The sequence below is a fragment of the Peromyscus eremicus genome, chromosome 6, assembly GCF_949786415.1.
Source record: "Peromyscus eremicus chromosome 6, PerEre_H2_v1, whole genome shotgun sequence".
NCBI lineage: Eukaryota > Metazoa > Chordata > Mammalia > Rodentia > Cricetidae > Peromyscus > Peromyscus eremicus.
This window is the reverse complement of record NC_081421.1, coordinates 93374527-93389351: the sequence shown is the minus strand read 5'-3', so window position 1 is coordinate 93389351 and position 14825 is coordinate 93374527. Positions and strand designations below refer to the sequence as shown.

Here is a 14825-nt window from a genome sequence, read left to right as displayed (position 1 = left end):
CGTGTGTGTGTGTGTGTGTGTGTGTGTGTGTGTGTGTGTGTGTATCTTTCTCCATCACTCTTTGACCTTACTCTTTGAGTCACTTCTTTTGTTAAACTCAGAGCTCACTGATGTGGCTTGTCTCTCTCTCTAGGCTTGCTAGCCAGCTTGCTCCCAGGATCTCCTGTCTCTGCCACACCCACTGGGCATCTGTTTGGGTTCTGGGGATCTAAACACCAGTTTTCTTGCTTGACTTTGATCCACTGGCATCAAAATCGTGTTCTTCAAAATGTTGTCAGGGTGAAAGGAGAGAGAAGGAAAGCCAGCGTAACAGTAGAGTGGCAACAAGGAAGGTCAGCAACAGATAGATACGTGCCAGAGAGGTCTTCCCACTTTAATACAGGAGAGTACGTTTTCAACTAAAGAACACTCACTTAGGGACAGTGAGATGGCTTAGTGGGTAAAGTGCTTGAGTTCCGTCCTCCGAACCCACAGTAGAAGGAGAGAACAACTCCCGAACGTTGTCCTCTGACCTCCACACCTACAGCAGACATAAATAAAACAAAATTATTTTTATAAAGAAATAACTTTAAGGTCAAGGAAATATATGTATATATATTATGCAATTAAAAGTTGAAAACAAACATCTTATAAGCTTTGAGAAAGATCTTACTCCATACCACAGGCTCATAGGTTAACAGGGATAGTACTTGTCTTCAAAGAGGTTACAATCTAGCTAGAGTAAAATACTGATAGAACTATATAATTACACACATATTAGATCTAAGCAAAGTGCTTTGAAATACAAAGAGGAACTACTGTTACTAAGCCTTTATTCCAGAAACATGCAAAATCTAAATTGATACTTAAAATAGAACAGGATTTAGTGTGAAGGTGACTTAAAGGGGGTTGGAAGTAAATAATATCATGAACACTGTGAGCAAAATAATTTATGTCATAAGAAGGTAGAAAATTATATTCATTTTAGAGATAAATGTTCAGATTCTAGCTGTATGCACAGTTACAGCTTGAGAGAGAATTCCTGGATCAGAATCCCAGTGACATGATGTGTTAGCTGTGTGACTTTGGGCAACTTATATAATTGCTCTGTGCCTTGTTTTCCTGCCTACAAAATGGAAATAATATCATCACCAGTTACTGTAGCTAGAGTTTTCCTGCCTGGCCCACAGTCAGTACAAATCTCTCTCACCTGCCAGTCCCACAGCTGCTCAGACCCGATCAAGTAAACACAGAGACTTATATTGGTTGCAAACTGTATGGCCGTGGCAGGCTTCTTGCTAACTGTTCTTACAGCTTAAATTAATCCATTTCCAAAAATCTATACCTTGCCACATTGCTCGTGGCTTACTGGCATCTTCATATGCTGTTTCTCATCATGGCGGCTGGCAGTGTCTCTCTCATTCAGCCTTCCACTTCCCAGCTTTATTCTCCTCCTTGTCCCGCCTATACTTCCTGCCTAGCCAATGGCCAATCAGTGTTTTATTTATTGACTAATTAGCAACACATTTGCCATACAGAACATCCCACAGCACTTCCCCCTTTTTTTTTTCAAAATGGAAGGTTTTAACCTTAACAAAGTAAAATTACATATAATTTGGGAATTTGGGCGTAGCTTCTCTTACTACTTCCTGCTGGATGGGGGCGCTGTATCTTATGGGGACACAAAGAAAATTTTAGGATTATGGAATAGTCCATGAGGCTGTATCATCTGAGCCAGTTGCCTTGAAACAATTCTAGATGTTGGATCATCTGGGCCATGGTGTCATCGGAGACCTTTCAGGGGGTCTTGGCTGGTCAAACCTGATGTATCTTAATCTGGAACAAATCCATAGCCTCTGGCTTTCTGTAGAAACAAAAGCAGAGACTCTTTTCCAAAGCAACATATCCTTATATCCAATTTTTGAAGTCAAGGTACCTTTAAAATATGCATATTGGTTTAACTCAGCTTCCTTTACAATCAAATATCTCTCTGCAGTTAAGAATCCCAAAGACAACACAATCCAGATTCTCTGTGTAATATTCATCTTCACGTGTCTTATTTTTTATATTAATTTTACTGTCTCTTTAAAGACTTTATTTTTTAAAACTATGTATTTGTTTCTATAACTGTATATATCACCTTTTTTGTCTCTTTCAAGCCTATGTATATTTTACACACATTGTAAACTATTACATCTGAATCTGTCTTATTGTGAATCTGCAGCAGCTGTGTCTACTGGCTCCCCCCACCTCAGCTTCCCAACATGATGGCGGTACGTTTTCTGCCAGCACTGGGAGCTATCGTGGGTCTATGCTTTTATCCAAGCAGCGTGTAGCCCAGAAACCTCTTTTGTTTTGTTTTGTACTAGCAAAGGCTAAATCCACCATGCAGCTTAATGTGCCACTTGTAGAGGCCTCATTCCCACCATACTGCAGGTCGAGCACACACACTAGGAACCCACAAGTAGCTCAAACCAGCAGCTGCTGCTCATTGAGAGAGACAATTAGGAACTGTTTTTAGCTCCGTTTTAGAATCTTTTCTCAGGTTTTAGGTGGAAACTCTTGCCAACATTTTGGGTGCCATTTGTAGCTAGAGATTTCCTGCCTGGCCCACAGTCAGGACAAATCTCTGTCACCTGCCAAGTCCCACAGCCTCTCAGACCCAACCAAGTAAACACAGAGACATATATTGTTTAAACTGTTTGGCCTAATGGCTCAGGCTTCTAGCTATACATCTTAAATTAATCCATTTCCATTAATCTATACCTTGCCACATTGCTCGTGGCTTACCGGCATCTTCACATGCTGTTTCTCATCATGGCAGCTGCCAGTGTCTCTCTCACTCAGCCTTCCACTTTCCAGCTTTATTCTCCTCCTTGTCCCACCTACACTTCCTGCCTAGCTAATGGCCAATCAGTGTTTTATTTATTGACTAATTAGCAACACATTTGCCATACAGAACATCCCACAGCAAGTTACCATGAACTAAAACACATACAGTGCTTATAACAGACCCAAACACTGTGAAGATGCAGAGGTGAGTGGCTGTGTGAGGAAGAACTGGTAGTTGTGTTTAGGAGTGGGGATGATACTTGAGGAAACCTCTGCCCTCAGTGAGAACGCACTAGAGTATATAAAGTGATTATCCCAAGTCAGACATAATAAACACCTAACAAAGACAGTAGCCAAATAAATAGGAAGAAAGGCCAGGAAAATTATTAGAAATGACAGCAGGAACAGATTAGAGTTGAGAATTAATATGGAAATGAGAGAGAGAAAGGGGCACAAACTCAGAAATATGTAAAGGCAGGGGAAACCATTAGCTCCAAGCTAATGCCCAGCAAAATAAAACATTTTTCCTTTCCCAGAGACAGCGTGCCCTGAGAAGAGTGGAGGGCAGCGATTCCTCAACCATAATAAAGAATAACAGTAAGCATTATTAAGTATTCTATAAAAATGCTTCTTCGCAGTGAGATAAAAACAGCTTAATTAATTGGGAAAATGCTAGGTGGTGGGAGGAAGTGAACGTGGCAGTGACTGTAGTTGAGCTTTACTTTGAAATGGTGCTTTTTAAAAAATTGGTGTCCTTGTCTGTGCGGATGTCTTGTTGAAGGAAGCTGCTCACTTGTTCACTGGCTGCTGCGTTTTTCCTGGAGTTTACCCAGAGTTAGCCGCTTGCATATCTGGTCACTTAGATTTTTCTCTTTTCTTCTTAGGCAGATTCCCAAAGTCTTGGTCTGAAACTAAATTTAAAGGAGAAAACAAAATAGAAGTCTCAAAAGTATCTACCATGTGTCAGGCATAGTGTTAGGCCTTAGTGAGATGGAGATGAACAGGACAGGGCCCGTTCTCATGCTGGTGAGTGATAAATGCACGGTAAGGGTTGTGAATGGTGCAGCAGATGCCTAATATTCTCTGCTTGAGAGGAAAAAAGTGGACAAAGAAGACTTCTGAGAAAGAGTTGCTGAATAATTTGTTATCCTGATTGGCACAGCTTAAGACTGAAGGAAGGTATAATTAATTTTTTTTGTCAGTACAATAGGAGTAAGGAAGGATCCGTCCAACCTTCATTTCAAAAAGTCAAATTACAGATGGTTGTGAGTGGCCATGTGGGTGCCAGGTCCTCCCCGAGAGCAGCAAGTTCTCTTAACAGCTGAGCCTTCTCTCCCGCCCTGATTTATTTTGTGAAATAGGCTCTCATTATATAGCCCAGGTGGGCCTGGAACTCTCAGCCTGGGATTACAGGCGTGCGCTGTGACTCTTGCCTAAAAGGACTCCTTTTAGTCAGCAGTAGTAACGTGAAGACAGAACACAGCGTGAGAGCATGTGAAATCAACACTATTTAAGATGGAGATGGTCAAATACTTGTAATTTCCCAGTTTAACATAACTAATGTTACAGTACCATCAGTACATAGAGTCTGTGCTCAGTGGCAGATGAGCCTGACTGGGCTGGAGCCAAATCCTGAGCAGCTTCAGTACCATGCCATAGAATTTGGACTTTGTTCTGAAAACTGTTTAAGGTTTTAATTACAAACTATACATTCTCATGATGTGAAATTAAAACCAAAAACCAGAACTCCTGATAGGAGTAAGAACAATCTGGTTTTTGTTAGGTTTAGTAGTGATGCCCTCCATGAAGCAGACAATACTTTTTGATGCTTTGTACTCAGTAACTTTGAAATTATCTGTTCTTGGGCAGTTTCCTTGTAAGTCCTTTGGGTGTGGTGCTTTTCCTTGGGATGGGTAGGAGATGGTTCTGACAACTTTCTCAGTTTCCCACCCTTTCAATCCACTTTTTTTTCTTTTTCTTTATTTCTCTCTTGATTAGGTGATCAATTTTGGAAAACTATGTTTTTCTAGGAAATTAGGCATTTCATCCAGTTTTTAAAATTACTTTATAAGAAATCCAGAGACTTACTGTTTTAAATTTTAATTGGCTTTTGTCATGTGCTTTTGCATTCCTCTTATTTTCTTAATTTTGAGGGAGGCACTATGTACCCCTAGCTGGCCTCCTGTTCCTGCTGCAGTCTCCATGGTCTTGGAATTAAAAGGCAGGCACAGCCTTACATGGCCTGTATTCTTCCTTTTAGTATTGGATTACCTGGTGCTTTATTTTCTAAAGAACTAGCTCATGGATTTTTCTTGCTTAAGGTTGACAGGTTTATTGTTGGAGGTAGACATGAGAGTCAGGCATAGGGAGAGCCGATTGGGCAGTGAAACCAGAGTACAGGCACTACTTCAGGATCCTGATTCCATTTTCGTGGGTTAAACACCCACAAGTAGAATTGCTGGATCATGTGGTGATAATTCTTTAATTTTTTTTTTTTTTGAGGAATCTGTGTGTTCTCCTTAATGACCTTATTTACATTCTTCTTAGCTATACAAGAGTTCCCTTTTCTGTACACCTTTACCATCATTGTTATCTTTTGTTTTTCTAGTAATAGCGATCCTACTTGATATTAGGTATATCTCATTGTAACCTTAAAAAAGGTATTTATTTGTTTATTCATTGATTCATTTTTATTTATGTGTGTATTTGTGTGTATCTCTGTGAGTTTATGTGTACCATGTCTGTGCAGGTAAATGGGGAGGGTAGAGGGCATCAGATTCCCTGAAAGTAGAGATGCAGGTTGTTGTGAGCCATTTGAGGTGGGCTGTGAGAAATTAACCTGGGCCCTTTGAAAGATCAGTAAATGCTTTAAACTGCTGAGCCATTTCTCCATGTTGATAAAGAGACTTCAACATTTTTTGATATGCTCACTAGCCATTTTGATTAGTGACTAATGAGTAATGTCCATTGCTTTTTTTTTTTAATTTTTTTTTTTTTTTCCCGAGACAGGGTTTCTCTGTGCAATTTTGATGCCTATCCTGGATCTCACTCTGTAGACCAGGCTGGCCTTGAACTCACAGAGATTCACCTGGCTCTGCCTCCCAAGTGCTGGGATTAAAGGGGTGTGCCACCACTGCCTGGCATCATCGCTAATTTTTGAATTGGGTTTTTTTGTTTGTTTGTTTGTTTGTTCATTTTTGTTTTTTCGAGACAGGGTTTCTGTGTGTAGCCCTGGCTGTCTGGGAACTTGTTTTATAGACCAGGCTGGCCTTGAACTCACAGAAATTCACCTGTCTCTGCCTCCCAAATGCTGGGGTTAAAGATGTGCACCACCACCACCCTGCGTTTTCTTGCTTTTTTAAAAAAGTTATTTATGTTTTGAATGCTAACTCTTTACTAAATTAATGGTTGCAGATATTTTCTCTCATTCTGATGCTGTCACTTTTGTTGATTATTACCTTTGCTGTGCTAAGAGACACTTTGAAACAGTTCTATAGTTTGTAATGTGTTTTGAACAATCCTATAATACACTTAAATTAAGAACAATAATAACCTAAAGTGCTGTTTTTTAAAAAAGTTATGTATTTTTATTTTATGTGTATGTTTTGCTTGCATGTATATAAGTGTGCCTTGTGCCCATGGAGGTCAGAAGAGGGCACCAGATCTTCTAGAAGTGGAGTTACAGTTTTGAGTCACTATGTGGGTGTTGGGAACTAAACCTGGGTCTTCTGCAAGAGTAGCCAGTGCTCTTAACTGCTGACCTATCTCTCCAGCCTCAACTCAAGCATTTTAACAAATGGAACATCCTTTGACTTGTCATTAGATGTGTCTTTCTAGCTTTGCTTGGTCTTGTGTATCTTAATGCTGAGCATGAAGTCTACCGATTGGTTGAGCTCAGTGAGGCATTGACAGTGGAAGGCTGAGTATACATGACCCTTACAAAAGACTTGGAGATAGGCAACAAAGATTCCTCTTTAAAGAGTGACTTACTGCCTACTCTGAGGAGTGTGTAAGCCAGGCAGCCCCCTCTGCCCATACTTTAGAGTCTACTTCGAGTACACAGACCCCCCCCCAGGTCATGACTTAACAAGAGCAGCATACATTTGGATAAGCCTGAGCAAAGCAGAGGTGTAAAGACATTTCACTTCACCCCAGGGCATTCTTGATATTACTTACTGAGAACATGTCTTAGTTTGTTTTCTACTGCTGCGATAAAACATGGTCAAGACAACTTACAGAAGAGTATATTTGGGTTTGTAGTTCTGGAGGGGCGTGTGGCAGTAAGTGGCAGGTGTGGTGGCACAGGAACAGGGAGCTGAGAGCTTACATTTAGAATGGCAAGCATGAAACAGAAAGTGAATTGCTAGCAGGTGAGGCCTTACGTTCTCAAAGCCTGCCCCCAGGGACATACTTCCTCCAGCAAGGTTGCCCTTTCAAATAGTGCCACAATTGGGGACCAAGTCCTCAAATGCCCCAAACTACAGGGGATAGTTCTCACTCAAACCACCAAGAATATCTGTCTGACTGGCTGATATTTTGCTGGGTGTGTTTGAGTTCTGCCTAAACTTGGTTTCCCCCTTCTGTTCACTGATACAGATTTCATATTCCAAATATGCTATACCCTCAACTTCAGGAAACCAATCTGCATCAACTTCTCATCTCTTCAGAATACTTTTCTGGAAGGAAACACACCAAACAGGAATTTAAAATGTGGTTCGTGTTTCATTGAAGAAGCACAAGGATAGTGTGTTACAATAGGTTGTAAGCCAAGCTAATGATGCTGTGTAAACAGGGACTGGTAATCAGATCATGAACCTGAGCTACTGTTTCCTTGAGACAGCTAGTTTAGATTTGGTTACTTATGTGATTGAGGGGTGATGAGCAGCATGAGAGAACACAAAGTAGAAAGGTTTTTCTAGTGTGATGGCTAATCTCAATTGACAGCGTGACTGGTAGAGAAACACTCATAGAATCCAGAACTATCTATGACGACATTTCTAGAGGAGATCGACTAAGTGGGTAGACCTGTCCTGAATGTAAGAAACACCATCCAACAGACTGGAAGCTTAGATGGGGTAAAGGGGTAGAAGGAAGTTCACTGTCACAGGCCTTCTCATATCTTCATGTGCATGCTGCTCTGCTGTCATGGTGGACTGAAGCCTCTGAAACTCTGAAACAAAATAAATCTTCCCTGGAGCTCCCCCCCAGCCCCCAGTGTTTTAAGTCTCAGCACATGTAGCTTTGTGTCAACTTGTTAAAGTACCATTGGCTAAAACAGTTAATGTGGCCAAGTTTTATTCAAGAATGGAGAGGTAAATTGTCAGCATTCTGTGGGAAGATTTATAGGAAAAAGTATACATGATATGTGGGAGTTTACACACACAGAGTGCATTTGTTCACAATACTAGTAAGGTAATATTTATTGATTACTTTCTCTAAACAATACTTACTACAGATTAAATATGCCTGCCCTGAAATTTTCTGAAATAATGCAATTTTTTGAGCACCCTGGGTTTTTGCATCTGGTAAAATGTATGTAACATTTTTGTTTTTGTAACAAATTTTGAAAAACTATGAAATCTGAAACACTTCTGGGCCCAAGCATTTCATGCAGCAGACACCCAACCTGTAAAGAGGCAACTGAACTATGAATGGATTTTGCTTTTCTAGATTATCAATAAAAGAAAACAACCATTGGGAGAATTTGATGTATTTTTTGACGTCTTAGAATAATTTCAACTATGGAAGCATATAGTATATAAAGTAAAGCTCTTTTGTTTTTCCTTTGCAGTAAGAAAAGTGGAAAACCACCATTACAGAACAATGAGGTAAAAAAATTAAATCTACTTTTGGGGATGTTTGCATTATTTAGTTAATTTTATTGGGTACTTTTGAATTAAGATGAAGTCGGAATTTTAGAATGCAGTTTTTAAGGTATCCCTTCTAACCTACTGGATAGAACTATAGAAAATTTCTTTTAAGAGTCCCACCCATCTAGTGTCTTCTAGACAAGTATTGCTTGTATCTGTTCATGGAAAGCGGTCTTCTAAGGAGGCAGTCTTAGCTCTGTTAGAGTTAGCCCATGATGAGATTGACTGCCCATGTAGCTTTGTTTTTCTTACTAGGATCTCACTATATGTATAGTCTTGGATGGCCTTAAACCCTTTATCCTCCTGCCTCAGCCTCCTTCGTGTAGGATTTAACATGTATGTAGTACTATGATAAGAAACTTTCTTTAAATATTTATCATATGACATCATTTTTATCTTTTTAAAATTCTATATATATGCTTTTGGACTTAACCTAGAATTTCCTTAGACATTGTGCTTAAAATAAGCCGGGCGGTGGTGGCACACGCCTTTAATCCCAGCACTGGGAGGCAGAGCCAGGCGGATCTCTGTGAGTTTGAGGCCAGCCTGGACTACCAAGTGAGTCCCAGGAAAGGGCAAAGCTACACAGAGAAACCCTGTCTCGAAAAACCAAAAAAAAAAAAAAAAAGAATGTAGTTACCCAAAGGAAGTTTAACTAGCATAAAATACATCAACACTGTTAAATTATTTGATGTGAACACCATATTGATAATTTTCTGCTTAACATTGATTCTATTTATTTATAACTATTTTTCACAAGTTATTGGTAAACTATAATCTTTAGGTATCTTTTGATGATCTCTCTGATAACAGATTCTCTATTTCTGTATTCACCAACTGATTTTTTTAAATAGTAGCTTTACACCCCTTTAATAGTCATCATTTAAGTGTGCAAGTCAGTTCTTAGTATATTCATCACAGAGTCGAATGGTTGTTACCCCTCTCTTAAATTGTTGGTGGTACCAAGTGGGCCCTGAGGTCATGTCTTGCCCAGATGGATCTCCACAGTCCCCATTGCCCATCTGAGTAGTTCTGCCACACCTTCCTGCTGCCCACATATGTGCCTCAGCTCCACCTCAGCTGTGCCAATTGAGTGGATTGGAGTCACCACACTTGCTGTGGGGACGGCTATACTTGGTTACTTGGCTTACAAAAAGTTCTATGTTAAAGATCATCACACCAAAGCTATGGTGAACCTTCAGATCCAGAAAGACAACCCCAAGGTCGTGCATGCCTTCAGCATGGAAGATCTGGTAGATAAGGTCATATACTGATGCCACAGGAGGTCCAGAAAGTTCCTTTCTGCAGTGGTGCTCACATAAAACACAATGAAGAGACTGGTGACAACGTGGGACCTCTGATCATCAAGAAAATAGAAACTTAAGGGAGTCTTGATGCTGCATCCCACTGTGTTGTGATGTCACCTGATCATCTAATTAGAATGGCATCCACTCTGTCTAGTTGGTGTCCCCAGGTTCTAGATGTAGTACCTTGCAAACAGCAGCTTTCATATTCATGGCATCAGCCTTGCTACTGGAACATCGTGGTGCACATTTGTTGAAAGGGAAAAAAAAAAGAAAACTAAACCAACTTCATGGTATATGAGTTATTTGGGTCTTGTAAGGATCCATTCCTTTAAAATAATGGTCTTAGGATATATTGTATCTTGAGGTTAATGTAGCAAATGATTTTCAAAATCATATACCATGTTCATTGTATTTATAGTTTAAAGAAAAAAAAAATCAGCTTTTCCTATTACTTAGAGAGTGTGTATAACCTGGAAAGTAGAGAGTTTGATGAAGTTGCTTTGATTCATAATAGCATATGACCTTGACTGTCCTTGTGTTTGAGGTGATGGCGTGGATTCAGCTTGTGAAACTGAATGTTATTCTCCTTAAAGCCAGCCAGATCAGATCAACAGTAAAAGAGCAACAATTTAAAAAGACTTTTTTTGTTAACTCCTATCCCTAAATCTCATGCTTAGTAGCACTCACTTCTTGTTAGCGTCTTCTCTCAACCCTTAACAACCATTGATCTACTGTTTGTCTATTGTTCTGCCTGCTTTGGGGCATTTCTTATTAATAAACTTATGCAGTATGTGTGGTCCTTTAGGTCTTTCACTTAGCATGATGTTTTCAAGGTTTCTTCATGTTGTTGCTGTATCCATACTCTGTTCCTTTTTATGCTGAATAGTATTCTGTTGTATAGGTGTAACACCAGGTGAGGGACTTTTACGTTGTTAACATAAGCATAAACACTTAGGAGTAATGCAGCTGTGAACATACACCAGTTTTGAGGTGGATACATGATTTTAACTCTTGGATGACCCTTAACTTAGTGGGGATTTAGGATTATATAGTAACTCAGTTGACTTTTTTTTTTTTTTTTAAATAAATGGTATTTATCCCTGTGTCAGTTTATTGGCTTTAACTGCCTGTACTATTAGTATAGTTTTGAATGTAATTCTTATACCTAGTATGTTAATACAGGCTACTACATGCAAGTTTAATTTGCCTTCTTTTTCTTCCTTAAAATTATTGCTAGAATTGACTAAACATCAAAGTGATTATTACCCTGTTACATCCCTTAAGCTCTCCCCACCCTTTCTATCTCAGTTTGTCTCCCTGTCTACTGTGATTGTATCTAATTGTAGCAAAACTTATATTTCTCCATTAAGGTCACTCTTTACCACCCTCTTTTTTTTTTTCTTTTGAGACAGGTTCTCACTTTGTAGCCTTGACTAGCCTGGAACTTGCTATATAGATTAGGCTGGCCTTGAACTTGTAGAGATCTGTCTGCCTCTGCCTCCTGGGTGTTGGGATTAGAGGCAGGCACCACTATGCCTGACCTTCTATAAATGTTTTAAGAGAAGGATGGAGTTAGGAGGACAACTTGAGGGAGATGGTTTTCTTTTCCCACCATGTGGGTCCTGTGGGGTTCAAATTTATTGGCAGGTGCCTTAACCCACTGAACTGTCTTGCTTGCCCTCTTTTAATTTTGTGTTGTTTTTGTTTGAGATACAGTCTCACTATATGCTTAAGTCTGGTCTTCTGATACTCTGTCCCTATAATCTCTCACATCTAAATTATCCATCTGAAATGTGTCTTAAGTTCTAGGACAGTTAATTTGATTCCACTTATTTTGTATCTCCTCCCTTTTTTGGACAATTTTGTGTTAACATAAAATAAATTATTTGTAGGTTGTATATAGTGTAATCAAGGTAGATTTGTTAGGTAAGTGATTGGTAATGGAAATAGTTACAGTTGTATCAGTTTGCTTTTTTTTTTTCTTCAATGATAAAAGGCCATGACCAAGATAATTCTAGAAGGAAAAGTTTATGTAGGCTTACAGTCCCAGCGGGGAGTCTGTAATGGCAAGACGGCATAGCAACAGGAAGCCAGCACAGGAAGCTGACTGATAATGTTTTTGTTAGATAGGAATTCAAGAGAGAGCAAGCTGGAAATGGGTTGAGGTGTTAGGGCCTCTCAAAGCTTCCTTCAGTGACTGCTTCCTCCAACAAGGCTGCACCCCTGCAGATGCCATGACTTCCCCCAAACAGTACCACCAACTAGGTATTAATTCTTCCAATATCTTAGCTTATGGGAGACATTTCTCATTCAAACCACTACAGCACTGCACTGGCAAATTGTTAGGAAGCGCACAGATATGCTAAAATGAAATGTGATAGGAAACATCCGAAATATCAACAGTTGAGAACTCCAGGTGGTAGGTACAGATTTCTTACTTTGCTGATCAGAATTTAAAAGTTTTCTACAGTGACTGTTACTTAGGAGAGAAAACAAAAATATTTTTTTCATATCATACTCTGGGATGAAGAAAACTAAGACAGTTTTCATAAGATGAAATTTAAGGTGTAAAGCTGTTAGATAGTTAGAAAATAGTACAGAGTTTATTTTATTTTAAAATACTTATTTAATTTGGTGTCATGCACAGTATGAAGGTGAACACTATGCGGTGATTGGTATTTAGCATTCTTCTGGGTGTTTATTAGGTTGTGGGTATGTATATAACTACAAACAATGTATATAGAATTATTTTACATATTTAGGAATTTTATGAATTTACTTTTAAAGTGAAAAACACACTGTTCTATTTTTTTCTTGTATAATGCTTTTTAGATTCATCCATGCTGAAAACAGTAGAATCTAGTTAATTTTTTGTTCAGTTTTTGAGATAAAGTCTTATTCTGTAGCCTAGGCTAGTCTGAAACTTACTATGTTGCTGAGGCTGGCCCCAAATTTGGGATCCTCCTCTTTGGCTCTCCAGAGCAGGGGGATCACAGTGTGCATCATCTTGCTCAATGTAAGATCTACTTAATTTAGCAGTGTGTCAGATAGTTCTCTGTTCTGTGTCACTGCTCTGTGACTTCATGTTCTGTTGTAGGAATGTGAACTGTTTCCCCTTCTTACAACAAAGTCACCATAACTTGTGTAGTAGTGATGTACATTTAGATTGTTTTAATTTTATAGTATTATGAACTATGTTGCTTTCCTCATTAATGTTGCTGAATATATGTATAGGGATATCTGGAAGTTAAATTTGTAAGAGTCTTTCTTTGGCCTACTAGCCAGCTCCCAAATAACCATACGGAGACTTCTTATTAATTATGAAAGCTCGGCCGGTAGCTTAGGCTTGTTTCTAACTAGCTTTTATAACTTAAATTAATACCTATTTCTATTAATCTATGTTCTGTCATGTTACTTTCACCTCTATCCCAGTTTGTGTGTCCAACTCATATCTGGCTGGCTTCTCCTTGTCTCTGCCCTTTATTCCTTGTCCTCTCTGCCCCAAAAATCCTGTCTAGTTATTGGCCATTCAGCTTTTTATTAAACCAATCCAAGTGACAAATCTTCATAATGTACAAAAAGATTATTCTACAACAGAAATTCCTAAAAATAAATTTGCTGGTTTATTTTACATTTTGATAACTGATGCATAATTGTTGCAATTTACATGCTTACAACAATGTACAGGAATACTTTAGTCATTACTCAAATACCTCTTACCTCTGTGTGTCAAACACTATTTGCAGTTTTATAGTTTACTCTTCTAAGTTGGGTGAATGTGAGCAGGGGCTTCTCATTGCTCCTTGACTTTGTTGCCTTCTGACTTTACTTTTATTTTCCTAGTTGTGTGAAATGTGTTACTTCAACTTCTTAAGTAATCTTTATCTAATTTTTTATTTTCTTTTTATGATTCCCATGTTAAATGCATCACCAAAGTGTTTAATTTTTTTTTTAATACTGAAAAATAGGTGAAGGTATATATTAGTGATAGAACACTGGGGCTTCACAGTGAGACCCTGCCCAGCTAGCCACTACTTTTTAGTTTAGTTTTTTTTTTTTTTTTTTTTAATTTTATTTAGTATTGCCAGCAAACTTCCTGAGTGCTGGGAGCATTCACCATACACGGGGCTTAAACCTGTGTCTGGCTGTCTCTGTCTCTCTCAGTTGTGCAAACTAATTAGTTAGCTACTAATATTCTTAAAGTGCTTCATTATTACGCTCATATTTTTTTTAGCTCCTTCATCGTACCAGATCATTTCTTAGGGTCAGCTAGAAATAGGTATTCCCAAGTTTCTGTAGGTAGATGGTCATTTTAACTCAAAATTCTGCTTCAAGTTCAAGTTAGAAATGGCTGAGGATATTGAGATAACTCTGTAAGGCATGTCCCGACTGTAAGTGGAGGAGAGAGGCCAGTGGTGGAAGCAGGACTTGAGAGTAGTCATTTCACTTAGGGTGGTGAGGTAGTTCTCTGCCTGCCTTGTCTTAGTCTGGGGAAATACAAAGAGACTTAGGTCGACGTTACGAAGTTTGCTGCAAGAGAATGCTCTAGCTCAACTAATAGACTGAGTAGGGTTTTGTCTGTCCTTTTTGCTAATAGGCCGTCATCATGTGGATTAGTGCCTGGAGGAAATGTTGAGGGAATGAATGCAGCTGTGTGTGAATGAAGTAGACTGGGCCTGCCATTCACTGGGAGGAGATGTTTGAGAGTGAGTTTTCTTGCTATGACAACATACCTGACAAAGGCAACCTCAGGACAAGTTTAGTCTGGCTCACAGTCTGAGGGTAGGTCAGTCTGTCTAGAGAGAGAAAGAGGAGTCTGTGGCATGTCTGAGGCACT

The 14825-nt window shown here is 39.1% G+C and overlaps 1 protein-coding gene and 1 pseudogene across 2 annotated transcripts in view; both read left to right on the top strand.

Annotated features, from left to right (window-relative positions):
* Nucleotides 1–14825, top strand: part of Abcd3 (ATP binding cassette subfamily D member 3) — a 64650-nt gene that overhangs the window by 11175 nt on the left and 38650 nt on the right. For both annotated transcript variants that reach the window (XM_059266175.1, XM_059266176.1), the window contains exon 2: nucleotides 8603–8639. In XM_059266175.1, the coding sequence (XP_059122158.1) occupies nucleotides 8603–8639 (37 nt within the window). The remainder of the gene's footprint in view (nucleotides 1–8602; nucleotides 8640–14825) is intronic.
* Nucleotides 9740–10065, top strand: LOC131913516 (CDGSH iron-sulfur domain-containing protein 1-like; annotated as a pseudogene).